Below are 13,100 nucleotides of genomic sequence, written 5' to 3'. Positions count from 1 at the left end.
TTGGTATGGTGAAATGTAGCTAGGGTTTTGGGTGGTGGCTAAAGGGGATTACGAAATTGGGAAGTAATGGACTAGGGTTGGAGTCTATGATGGGTTGCTAGGGTTTGGATGGTATTTGAATAAGTCTAGGGTGGTGTTTGAATAAGTCTAGGGTTGTTAGATTTGAATATGGCAAGAGGATGAGGATCTTGGGTAGGATTTTAAAAGATGGAGATGATTGAGGAAAAATTCCTAAGTTGTAGGAATCTATCAAGGAAAGATAAAGTTTCAGTTTTGACAAGTGGAGAGGGTCTTGATTGACTTGAGTAATTCTAGGAATTGAGTGATTTTAGGAATTAGATTGGAAGATGAGATGAGGATTTCTAAATTGTAGGAATTACCTTGTGGGAGTCTAGGTGGTTTCAGCTAGGGTTTGTGGGAATGGATGAAGGATGGTTAGGGTTGCCAACTAAGGCAAGAGATGTGTGTGGAATTATGGAGGCAATGGAAATTTCGGCTAGGGTTAATTTGGATGGGGGAAGACTTGTTGGAAAACTAGATAGGGTTCTATGGCTTTATGGAAGTGATATGATATGGACTTTAGTCTTATGAAGGCTAAATATGTGTTTGGTAAGTGAGAAAGTGTATGGAATGTGTATGGAATGGATATGAAATTATAGATCTAGGCTATGGCATGTGAGAATTATAGACATATGGATGTGGAAATGTGTTGGGCGTGATTTATGATTGGGAGATGGGAATTTGGCCTTGGAAAGATGGAGGCTTAGGATATATATGATATGCGAGAAAATGCAAGAAAATATATTAACAAACTAGAGAATATAAGAACATAAAAGTATTTTTGAATTTTTTTACTAGAGAATGGAATTATGGAAAAGATTGATAAATGAACGATATGAAGATTGAATGGAAAATAAACAAGAGATTGATAAAATGAATCGACACATATTCATGAATTGCAAGGTGATGAAACAAAGATAGATAAATGGACAACACATATTCACGAATTACAAAATGTTAATCCTCTCAGTGGGATTCACAAATTGCACCCAAAAGAGCTCAAGTGCACAACCACCTCAAGTGTTCACAAGAATAAACCAAACCAATCCACAAAGGAAAAATGTCAAAAGATAGAAATGAAATGACTAAGGGTCCTATTTATAGAGATTACAAAGTGGAAACCCCCAAAAACTCCATTGGCAAATAATTAAATAAAAATAATTAACAATGAATTAAAGTGATAAAATAGACTTGCATGGGCCATGGTGGCCCGTGACATGCAATGGCCCATGGATGGCCTAGTGTGAATCATGGTCCACGACTGGGCTAGTCTGGCTCATGGCTACTGATGGGCTCAACATGGTGTCGTGTATGGTTTGCTGACAGGCATGGCATGGTGCCATGCTTTGGCTTACTGGTGGGCACGACATGATGTTATGCGCTGATGCTACATAGCCCAGGCAAGTGGCCTAGGGGTTGACTCCGCATGGCACGGGTTGGAGTCGTGCATTGGATGGCATGCCTGATGTGGCATGCCACTAACCTTGTTGCTGCTGCCATGTGTGCTGAGCATGTCTTAACATGGCCTTGGCGTGCTAATGGCCAGGCCATGGGCTGTCACGGGCAACGCAGCGTGCTGCTGAGTGTTAAGGGCATGTCATGGTTAGGGCCATGGCATGCTTGTTGGGCGCAGTTGAACATCACGAGCATGTCATGTGTTTGCCATGGCAGTGGCCATGACATGTCTATGGAGCTGTCAGGTGGGTGCCATGGCATGGGCTATGGGCTGTTTGTTGGACACTCAAAGCTTGTCAGCAACAGTATCAAGGCATGGGTCGTGGGGTTGTTAGGGCTAAACCATGGTCTAATCAAATGGAAACAAGTGAGCCATGTTCCAGTTGACTCGTGTCGTTCCTGTGATCTTCTTAGGGTATGCACTAGACCCCTAGAGAAGTCCTCCAAAGTTAGGTTCGACCCCATAAGTGGCCCGATCTCAGATGTCCATGCATGTCTAGGACCTTATCGAAGGGTGATTTTTGTTAGGGTCTTGACACAAACGCGACGGTAGGAGGAGCAATGTGTAGCACGCATGCCCGAGTTGAAAATGCGCCCATGGCTTCTACGTGCCACTGTTAAGAGCTTTCTGCAACGCCTCATGCAGCGTTTTTGGGGCCAGCGACACCAAGCTTTCAAGATCGACCGTCGGGTTGACTCCTAGAGTGGTGCATGTCCTTCACACGCCACTTTTAGCCCTTTGCCCAGTGCTTTTGTTCAATCCAGTGTTTTATTTTGTTTGTAGTTATGTTTTGTCCAGTTTTTGTTATGTAATTTTTGTTCTATCTCTTATTGTTAGTTAAAAATTAAAAAAAAAAATAAGTTATTAGACTTGGTGTCTATAACAATAGAGTACATCGTCTCTTTTGGAGGATAGAGGGTGATAGTTACCTTGCCTCCTTTAGAGGATGGAGGGGAGAGTGACAGTACCTCACTTCCTTTGGAGGAGGGGGATCATTTAGTTCTATTTTTACATAGTTTGCTTTTTTTTTTCTCTCTATTTGTTTTTTATATATATTTGTTAGTAAGAGTTTATAGAAGTTAAAACAATGTTTGTCACAAAAAAATTAGTCGCAGATGTAACTTCAAATTCACTAAATAAAATGAAGTTTATTTTTATCATAAATAAATAAATACTTGATAATTGAATCCTAACAGAGTGAATGTGGCTTTCATATCAACTGAAAGTTAGTGGTTCAAACTCTAAGTATACTTAGAGGGGGGGTGAAGCGGTAATTTCTAAATCTCATTGAATTACTTGAAATAATAATCAATCAGATCATTAACAAAAGCAAGAGAGAATCAATACAAGTCGATTTTAAAAAAAAAAAATTAAATTAAATTCTTTATAACCCATTTAAAAATACTTATCAAAATATTTGAAATAAATATATCTGACTTGCAATGGGGAATAAAATAAATATATAATTTTGATCGGCAACGAGGGTATGATTTTATAGCTGAAAAAATAAATAAATAAAAAAAATTGGAGGACGTCACAGCTAGCCAGCTGTAGCTTATCCTCAACGTGTGATTTTATTTTATGAACCAAAAAGCACGTTTCAAATGACACACCCACGGGACCACCCCGAATTTGGCTGTAGCTAGAAATATTATATTATTATTAGCCTTACGTATATACATATATAATATATATGTGTAGTTTCAAAATATATATATATGTGTGTGTGTGTGTGGTGCTAAAGTGCGCCGCGCAGTTTTGATTGATGAATGTGTCCATTAGTATAAATTATAGATTATATTTTATTTTTTCTATTGTTTAAATATTTCTAAAAAGTAAAAAAATATACTAATAAACTAAAATTAAAATGAGAAGATACTATTATTTTCTTATTTATATTTAAAAAAATCTAAATATAAATATAATTATATATTAATATGTGTATTAAATTAATATAATTAGTTAAAAAATAAAATTTATTAAAAATAATATTAATTTAAATTTTAAATATAAAAAAATCAGTATTATTAAAAATAACAATACTAATTTATAAGAAGGAAACTGACAGTGTTAATTTATCTCATATATATGAAGGAAACTGACAGTGCTAATTTATACGAAGGAAACAGTGCTAATTTATATATTGACAAAATACCTCCGAAAACGATGTTGATGATAACTGACGGTGACAGGTATCTGTTCGAACTCTAGTCACACGGACTTCTTGGCATAAATGACCCTGCAATTTTTCTCTTTGTCTCGGACGAAGATCCGAGCATAATTACTCGAAGTAATTATTATTTAAATATTTTTTAATTTTTAATTTTTAATTTTTTTATCTAATCATTATTTAATTATTATAAATTTTTTAAACTTCTAAATAAAATATAAAAAATAAGTTAATTTTAAATATTAAAATAAAAATTATATTATTTAACTTGAGTTAATCTACCTATAATTTTTATTTGAGAACTGCTAACACAAGCTCATATTTATCTTCAAAAACTATTTAAAATTACAATAATATATTTCTTAAAATGATACTTTTTTCCCTTTCACCTATACATCAATGGTCTCCACACACAATCCTCTACTTGGGACTGCAAATAAAATTTCTTTCCTAACTTTATAATATTTTTATTTAATATTTTTTCAAATTCAATAAAGCATTTTAACTTAAACTATTTAATTATTATTCATAAACAATTTTACTAATATTCACAAATAATTTCATTATTATTTATAAATTATTTCACTATTATTCACAGATTTTTTTATCTTATTTTATTCTTTAAGCATCCTCTAAAATCCCGTTTGGTTTCACAGACGGTCTTAACCTATCTAAACATCCAAATACCATTTAAGTACAAACACTCATATTCAATTTCAAATTTTTAACTTTTCAATTTTGTCATCCAATCATTACAATTTTCTCAAATTTCTAAACTAAATATAAAAAATAATTCAACTTTTTTAAATCTTAAAACAAAAATAATATTATAATAATATTTAAATTTTATAATATTTTTATTCAATTTTTTTCCCAAAACTTCATAAAACATCATAAGTCAAATTTTTTTATTACTATTTATAAACTATCTCATTATTATTCACATATCTTTGATTTTATTTTATTTATGTAACCAAACAAAATTCCAAATGTTTTAAGTTTTTATAATGTCAAAAAAAAAAAAAAAGGGAAAAGAAGAAGAAAAAAGACCAATGGAATGGTATTGGTAAAGGAAAAGGTAAGGCCTTGTTTGGTTAGCCAAAACCAAAAATCTCATCTCATCTCATCTCAACTCATCATTACACCTTTTTCAAATCCCAATACAAAATATAATAAACAATCTAACTTTTTCAAATCCCAATACAAAATTAATATTCAAAAATTATATTATAACAATATTTTATTTATTACTATTTAAAACATCTCATCTCATCTGTGTAACCAAGCGGGGCCTAAATTGCATGGTTCCATGATCCTAACCAATAGGGCCATGATTTGTAAATCAGAAATGCTTGGAGTCCACCGTTTATAGGGCTTGTTTGAAAATAATTTCCATTCTAAAATTTACTTCATATCTTATCTTTTTCTCAAATATCACTCAAATATAAATACTTTTAAATTAATTATTACAATTTTTTAAACTAATCATTATAAGTTTTTTAAACTTACAAATAAAAAATAATTTGACTTTTCTAAATCTCTAAACAAAAATAGTATTAAAAAATTATATTCTAATAATATTATTACTTTATAATATTTTTTATTTAATTTTTCTTTCTCATTTTCTAAAATCTTATAACTCATCACATTACTATTCACAAACCATCTTCCTATTATTTATAAAAATTTTATCTTATCTTACTTTTCAAACTGATTCATAGTGCTTAAATAAGTGTTTTTAATGATATTATAATTTTTTTAAAATATATAAAGATATAAATAAATAAATAAAGCGAAGAATTTGATGGGCTACATCCTTCAGCACGACTTTGTAAATAAAGTTTGACCTCGCCACATAGATCTAATTGAACTTTGTAAATAAGCATAGATAACTCAGCACCACACTCTCTCTCACTCTCCCTCTGTGTGTGTGTCAGTATAATTGAAGTTTCAAATTAATTCCAATAAAAAAAATGGCTCGAGTAACGTAGGTTCTGAGTTGCGTTGCAAGCACCGTGTAAACGGCATCTGAACAGAGCAGTTCCGTTGGGCAGGAGTGCACCACAAATGTTTGATTAAAGTCCTATATGGAAATACTTTCACATTTTGAGTACATGTAAATAGAAAATAATACAAACCGATCCTAGCATAGTTGGAGATTACGAATTCCGACATAGATAGATGTATATTAATTCCTAACACAGTAGATGTATATTAAGCCTGGTTAAGCCAACACTAGATGTCACGAAGGCAAGAGAAAGGGAATTAAGTTAAGAATAGGCAGCACCGCAGCAAATGATTACAATCCCTACAGAGAGACTGTAACAAACCCACCATGTCTCATTTGTGAGGAGAAGATGAATCTGACAGCCATCCTAATTGCAGACAATTCTTTACATTATTTCTTAACCAGGCTTGGGTTTTGCCTCCTAAATACAGTTTTCTTATAAAATGTGAAAATAAAGCATAAAAAATAACATTAATTCCTTGAGTAGATAAGAAGCACATTCTATTATACTAGTTCTAGATGACAAACAAGGAGGAAGCTGCATCCGTATGCCACCGACGGATGAAATACTATAAAATTGAAGTACAGAACAACGAACAGATAAACACCTTGAATCTTCACCAAACATTCAATTCATGATGTTCCTAAGAATCATTACTCTGGGACAGGAAGGTCCTCGTCATCCGGTGGAGCCAAAACCCATTCCCCGTTCTCATCACGCACCAACCCTTTGTTCTTCTCCACCCACCAAGACCCTGGTATCAAGCACTCATCCTTGAGAAACTCACACGACTTGTTCACCAAAGCCAGGCTTCTCTTCACCTTCAGCTCAAACTCCCCCTTCTCCCCATTCCACCCAGCCACCACATGCAGCATGGCCTGCAAATTATGCCAATCAGACGGATTCTTCGAGTCCTTCAAGCTTGTTGACTTCCTTGTATCTATCACCAGCTCGACTCCTGTGTACTCGTACCCCAGCAACAGCCCTGGATAGTGCGGTATCAAATCGATGGTGTTCTTTACATGCAAAACTTTAAGATTTGGATACTTCTTAAACCTCTCGTTGAAAGCTTTGTTCCCAACTTGTGGGCACCCGAAAACAATGGCTGAAACCGGAATATCAGAAACGACATTCTCCACCAAATCAAAAGCGCTCAAGACCGATAAGCTTGCACCAAGACTATGCCCTGTTAATGTCACGCTTAACTTCTCCTCTTTGTATTGCTTCATCAGCTCCTTGACCTTGGTCAAAAGTTGTGTTCTTGCGTTTGTTTTTGTGAAGGGCGACTTGGGGTCGTTCGAGATGTAAATAGTAAGCCATCCACTCATAACTTTTGGCACCTTTTCGTTATCACCATCGCTATCACTACTGCTGCTGCTTCCATCATTGCCCAATTCAGCACTCGCATTTGAACGAAGCAACTGCTTGGCAGACTTGAGGTCGGCGTCGAACACATCAATCCACTCGTAGTTCCTTGTCGTTCCGCGCCATACGACGTAGATTTCCCGTCGGCCTAAGGCTCGGCTGACCTCGTCGGTGGTCACGGCGATATAGCCGATCCAGTTAGATTCGCGGTCCCAGGACTCGCGGGACTGCGAGTGGAAAAAAAAGGCTTCGCGATGGCCGACTTTGGCAGTAGCATAGATGAAGGAGACGACTTGGTAGTCCGAAGCGGGCTCGAACATGACCTTGTGGAAGAAGGAGGCCTTGCCGTAGCGGCATGAGCCACAATACTTGGAGTTCTCGTCGTTGTTGAAGGAGTCGTAGGTGGCTTGGCATAAGTCGCCGCATCGGAGGATGAGTTTGCGGAGGGAGAGATTGAGTGGGTCTAGAAGCCCTTCCCAGCTATTGCTTCCTAAAAGTACTGACCATGATGGTTCAGCTTCAGCTGATTGGTTTGTTGTGTTCATGGCTTCAATGGAGGTGTGCTTGGGATTGCGAGGGGAATGAGCTTTGTGGGGATGTGAGCTCGATTGAGAAGGGAAAGTATGTTTTGTGTGCTTGTTACCCATAACTTGATAGATAATGTTTTGTGGCATTTGACGGGAGAAGGATGGGAAATAGCGTTGGGGATTACAAGTGGGTGGTCATAAGAGGTAGATTCAAGTTGGCGGCCATGGTGTGACCGATAATGAAGAAGCCATTTTTTTCCTTTATTTTATCATGCCATTGTCAGTTTTGCTTACCATATTATATGATTAATGATTTACACCAAACCATACCACCTTTTCATTGCATGCTCTTATATATAATATGATATATTTATTATTTAATGATAAAAAAATATATAATAAATAATAATTTAATGATAATAAATGTGTCACAACTTATTTAATGAGATGTAAATGAGATAGTAGTATAATGTATAGAATTTTCTATAATATATTGATTAATTATTGGATGTTTTTGTTATTTTCATGTTATCTCAATTAAAATTTATAACTATACAAAAAATTTTAATTACCTCACATATAGTGATAGAGTGAAAATAATAATAATAAAAATATCTTTCAATTTCTCTATCATATATATTAAGAGTTTGATAGTATGATGATATATATCTTAAATTATCTAAATAAAAAAGCTTGGTTTGGAACCCCCACCTCCCTTATCATAAAAAATTTCTCTATTATATATGGCTTACGTAAAAGGGCTCATCTGATTGGCTATTTTGTAATGACACAATGGGGACAAATTTGACCAGTGAGGGAACGTGTTGGACAGAGTAGTTAACTTGGATGCATTTAAAAACCTATTGAAAATGTTTTAAAATGTTTGGTTAGTGATATAGAAATAGATTCTCCCTTGATTCGACGGTGTTTCAAATATTGTTTAAACAAAATAAGAATTTATTATTTATTGCAAGTTGGGTTGGGATCAAATCTCGTGGGAACTACAATTAAGGCCGGCATCAGTTGAACAAACAAAGGCCATGATGCATTAGCTTTTTTTTTTCCTAACTCTGAAAACATTTTTGTTAGATATTAGGTTAGTTTTACCTAATAATAGTATAATATTATTGAAGGTTTGATTTGGAGGGTTGGCAATGGGAGGAGCATATCACACTTATGCTCATGCAACAGTTGATGTATTAATCAACCCCCACACTAGAGATTGGAATTCTTAGTTGATCAAGGAGATGGTTTGTGCATATAAAGCATATTTAATTCTGAGCTTACCCTTAAGTCCACTGATATCAGATGATAAACTCATTTGCAGGGGCACTTCATCTGGTTATTTTACAATGAAGAGTGCTTACGATATAGAGAAAGATAAATGTAATGTCCTGAAAGAAATCTGATAGAATTTAGAAATATCACGAAGTCTCGTAAGGATTTCACGAATCGAGCGATCGATTAGGTTTTAGTCTATTAGCGTATTCGGGTCCCAATCCACTATGGTGAGGGAATTGCATTTTTATTTTATTGAGGCACTTAAGAGTATAATTTTATAAAATGAATTGCACCATTAGACTTGTATGAATATTTATGATTTTATGCTGTAATAAAAAAATTTTTAATTTTTTGAGTGAATAGTAATCCTTCGGGAAAGTACCACATGGCATATGTTTCAAACAATTATCAAATCGTCATGCAGGATGTCTAAATCCACTTAGAAAAACTAAAAAACCTTTTTCTTGGACACATGCTCTCTTACATTATTCACTATTTCATCCAACCAAATATTATTTGGCCAATCAAAATAGGGTTTCAACCCTAATAAAATCTCAAAAAGTTGGAGGCAAATCAAAGCCCCAAACCCTTTGTAGAAGCCGAAACCTTAAATCTTCCCAAACCCTAAACATGGCTGGTTTGTAACTAAGTGTTTTCTCACTTGATTAAATCACTTCCAAAAGCAACCAAACCCTGAAGTACACACTCTTACACCCAAGTCCACTCCCTTACACCTTGGTAATTACACATGAACAAAAAAATTTAGGATTGGACCAAACCCTAACCGTGACCCCAAATGGATGCATTCGATTAGCCCCAATTTAGTCCATCGAAACTAACTAGTCCAACTAAACTTCTTCAACAAGCTTCCACTCCCTTACAAGGCCATGCCACCTCATTTGCTACTATGATTAGTGTCTTTGATGGCAAGTCAAACGAGATCCATCAAGCCCTTCACCCACTTGGTAACAGCAGCAGAAAATCAGCCCACTCCCGTAAGTTTGTTCTCTTCTCTTTTCACAAGCCAACCTTACCTCACTTATCATTCATTCAACCACTAAATCAGCCATCTTCCTATACCCCATGCCACCCTCACTTTCCTCCCTGACTTAGTACTTTCCTTCATCCACCTTATTTAGTAATGAGTCTTGTTTACTTGAAAGTGTTTTAGTTAATTTTTCTTGGAGATTTGTTAGATGAAAGTTGGCGTTGATGGTGGAAGGAGTCAGCTTGGATGATTGTTGATGAACCTTGGGAGTGTTGTGTTATTTTTATGAAAAGTTGTGTAGATCTTGGTTTGATAAAGTGATGAAAGTTTATGACTTGATTTTAAGCATGTTAAGAGTTTATAAAATCGTTTTACATGATCTTTGAAGTGGTAGAAACCGATTGGTTAAAAATGAGTTTTGTTTGGTTTAGATTATTATTTTAGCTTTAGAATCTTGATTCAATAGTTACGATTAAGGGTGTAACGGATTCGATTTTGGATAAAATTTGGGATGAAACCGGTATGACCCAGTTTTGCATTTTCAATGACCGATTCCGCACTAGTTTTCCCCCTAAACCAGTTCTTCTGGTTTCAGTCCAGTTTGGTCCGGTTTTTCAGTTTTAATATATTATATTATATATTATATAATATACATAATATAGTATATTATAGTATATAATACTATAATGATAATGTATTTTATTATATTATAATTGCATTATAAACTATAATGATATATTATAGTATATTATAATATATAATTATATAGTATTAGTATAACTATTAATACAATAAACTATAGTGACATAAGATTTTAAAATTTAATAATATTAGATTAATTAGTAATTTATCATTTAATACAAAACTATTTTATATATAATTATATATTATATATAAAAATTATATACAATATAAAGAATTAAAATATATATATAAATCGGTCTGGTTTGGTTTTAGAAAAATAAAAATCAGAATTGGACCCATTTTGACCGGTTTTAAGAAAAATAAAATCAGTACCGGCCTGAACCAAACTCGGTAGCGGATCCAACCTACCGGTTCACCAATTTTCTTTTACACCCCTAGTTATGATTTTTGTAAATCTTATTTTAAAACATTGGACTATGGATTAAGAATGGATTTTGAAGATTTATAACTTAGGTCTTTGATTGGATTGTTGAAGAACATGCAAGAGTTTGAGTTTAAGCATGAACTAGAGGCTCTCGGGTGGAATGTTTATTTTGGTGGATTATTTTCTATGACATGCTAGATTTGATGCTTGGATTAAGTTAGAACTTGAATGTGAGGTATATGATGATATTCTTTCAAGATTTATTGTATGAAAATAAAAGATCTAGTCACTATGTTTCAAGTCAAAAAACATGCATGATTCAATTTCAATGTTTTCATGTGACTCACTCAAAAATGAGTAGCACTAATGCTATCCCAAGTGCAGGAGGATGTCGTGTAATAATTAGGAATAAATTCCTAGATCGTCTCCTCAGGGAAAGTTGCTTAAAATTAAACTCGTTGAAAAAATATGAAAAACTTCACAAAGAGAAAATAAAATGATGGTATGTGCAATGGATGGAAAAGGGTACTAGTCATGGACTAGATTCATGTCTTTTGATTTTGATTTTCGGATTGGAATATAAAGGACTAATAAATTAAACTTAGAAATTAATAAAACCAAATTAAGAATTAAACTAAATTAGAAAGTAATTGACAAAACATGAATTGAAAATTGAAAATGCCCAAAACCAAGATTCTAGAATTCATCTCTGTAATTAAATCACAAATTCTCAAAATAACACATAACAATTGTAATCACTATTAAATGAAAACTTAAGGAAGTGGAAAAAATAAATAACACGAAATAAGTAAACAGAAAATAAATTAACCAAACTTCTAAGTAAAAATATCTCAAAAGTATTCTATAAACTTTAAATTGAAGTTAAATAAAAATAGAGAACGAAAAGTCTAAACGAAAACTCCCTTTCACTATTCAATTGAAATTTAAAAGCAAAAAGGAATAATTTCTCACATATCACTCTTGAAAATTAATCTCTAAACCTTTAATAAAAACTCTAGAACAATTCCTCTACTCCCCATGTATGATGTTTCAGAAAAATCAAAAACAAAAACAAAAGCTTAAAACCAAACTTTTCTTGCAATAAATTAAGGTAACACAATTAATTAAAACTTCTAAAACAATTTATTTTATTGCATGAAACAAAATAGCACACTTAATTAAAACTTCTAAAACAATTTCTTTTATTGTATGAAACAAACTAGTAATGAAACAAACTAGCACACTTAATGGAAATTAAGGTATTACACTTAACGAAATACAATTCTAGAACAAATCTTAATACCTAAAAAAAAATGCTAAAACAACAAAGCTTTGAAGCTAAAAGGAGAAACAAAATTTCCGAAAACAATAAAGAGCTAATTCTTTCAAGTACATAGCAGAAAATTGTGTGTATTGAGTTGTGTTTTTCTAAGTTTGAGTTGTGTCTTGTAAGCTTCAGATTGCACCCTTTTATAGCCGAACATCTTGGCTAGTTGCATCTCCATTCAATTGGTTTCACACTTCAATCTTGTATTCACACCTTAATTCAGCCACCTTTTGCATTCACACCTTAATTGGTTTCACATTTCAATCTTGCATTCACACCTTAATTTCGGCCACTTCTTGTTGCATTCACACTCAATTTGTTTCACAATTCAGCCGCCTCTTGCATTTCTCTTAATTGTCGTGTCTTGCATTGCATTCCTCCTCTCTTATTTTATTCAATTGGTTTACTAATTCAAACCAAACAACCAAGTCTTCATGCCTAACTTCTTGCCTAACTTCTTGCAAATTCATATACGGTTTCTTCATTGCCTCCCAGCCGACTTCTTCAATCTGTTTTCTTCAATTTCAGCACACAACACTCACCCACCTACTGCTTCTAGTCGGTCCAAACTCCCTTACAATTCATTCCCCCTTCAATCACCTCTCTCCTGCACCTCACTTACATCCAACCGACCTACACACCTCCAGAAAAATAATTCCAGCCGACTTTAGCATTGGCCTACACGTCTCCCTTCAACTCCACACGTCTCCCTTCAATTCCAGCTAATCACCTCCCATCGAGCTTTTTCTTTTTCATCCAGCACAACACAACTCCCATATATATATAAATATATATATATATATATATATATATATATCTTTAGATGGCTGCCATGTCAAATTCGGTGG

The 13,100-nt window shown here is 33.8% G+C and overlaps 1 protein-coding gene across 1 annotated transcript; it reads right to left on the bottom strand.

The window, feature by feature from the left end:
• Positions 1–5,928: 5,928 nt before the first annotated feature.
• Positions 5,929–7,793, bottom strand: LOC122304171 (phospholipase A1-IIdelta). The gene has a single exon (XM_043116262.1). The coding sequence runs from the start codon at positions 7,732–7,734 to the stop codon at positions 6,349–6,351; it is 1,386 nt and encodes a 461-aa protein (XP_042972196.1). The 5' UTR covers positions 7,735–7,793; the 3' UTR covers positions 5,929–6,348.
• Between the last annotated feature and the right edge of the window lie 5,307 nt (positions 7,794–13,100).

This window comes from Carya illinoinensis, chromosome 3, assembly GCF_018687715.1.
Source record: "Carya illinoinensis cultivar Pawnee chromosome 3, C.illinoinensisPawnee_v1, whole genome shotgun sequence".
NCBI classification, from domain to species: Eukaryota; Viridiplantae; Streptophyta; class Magnoliopsida; order Fagales; family Juglandaceae; genus Carya; species Carya illinoinensis.
This window is presented reverse-complemented; position numbering and strand designations above follow the sequence as displayed.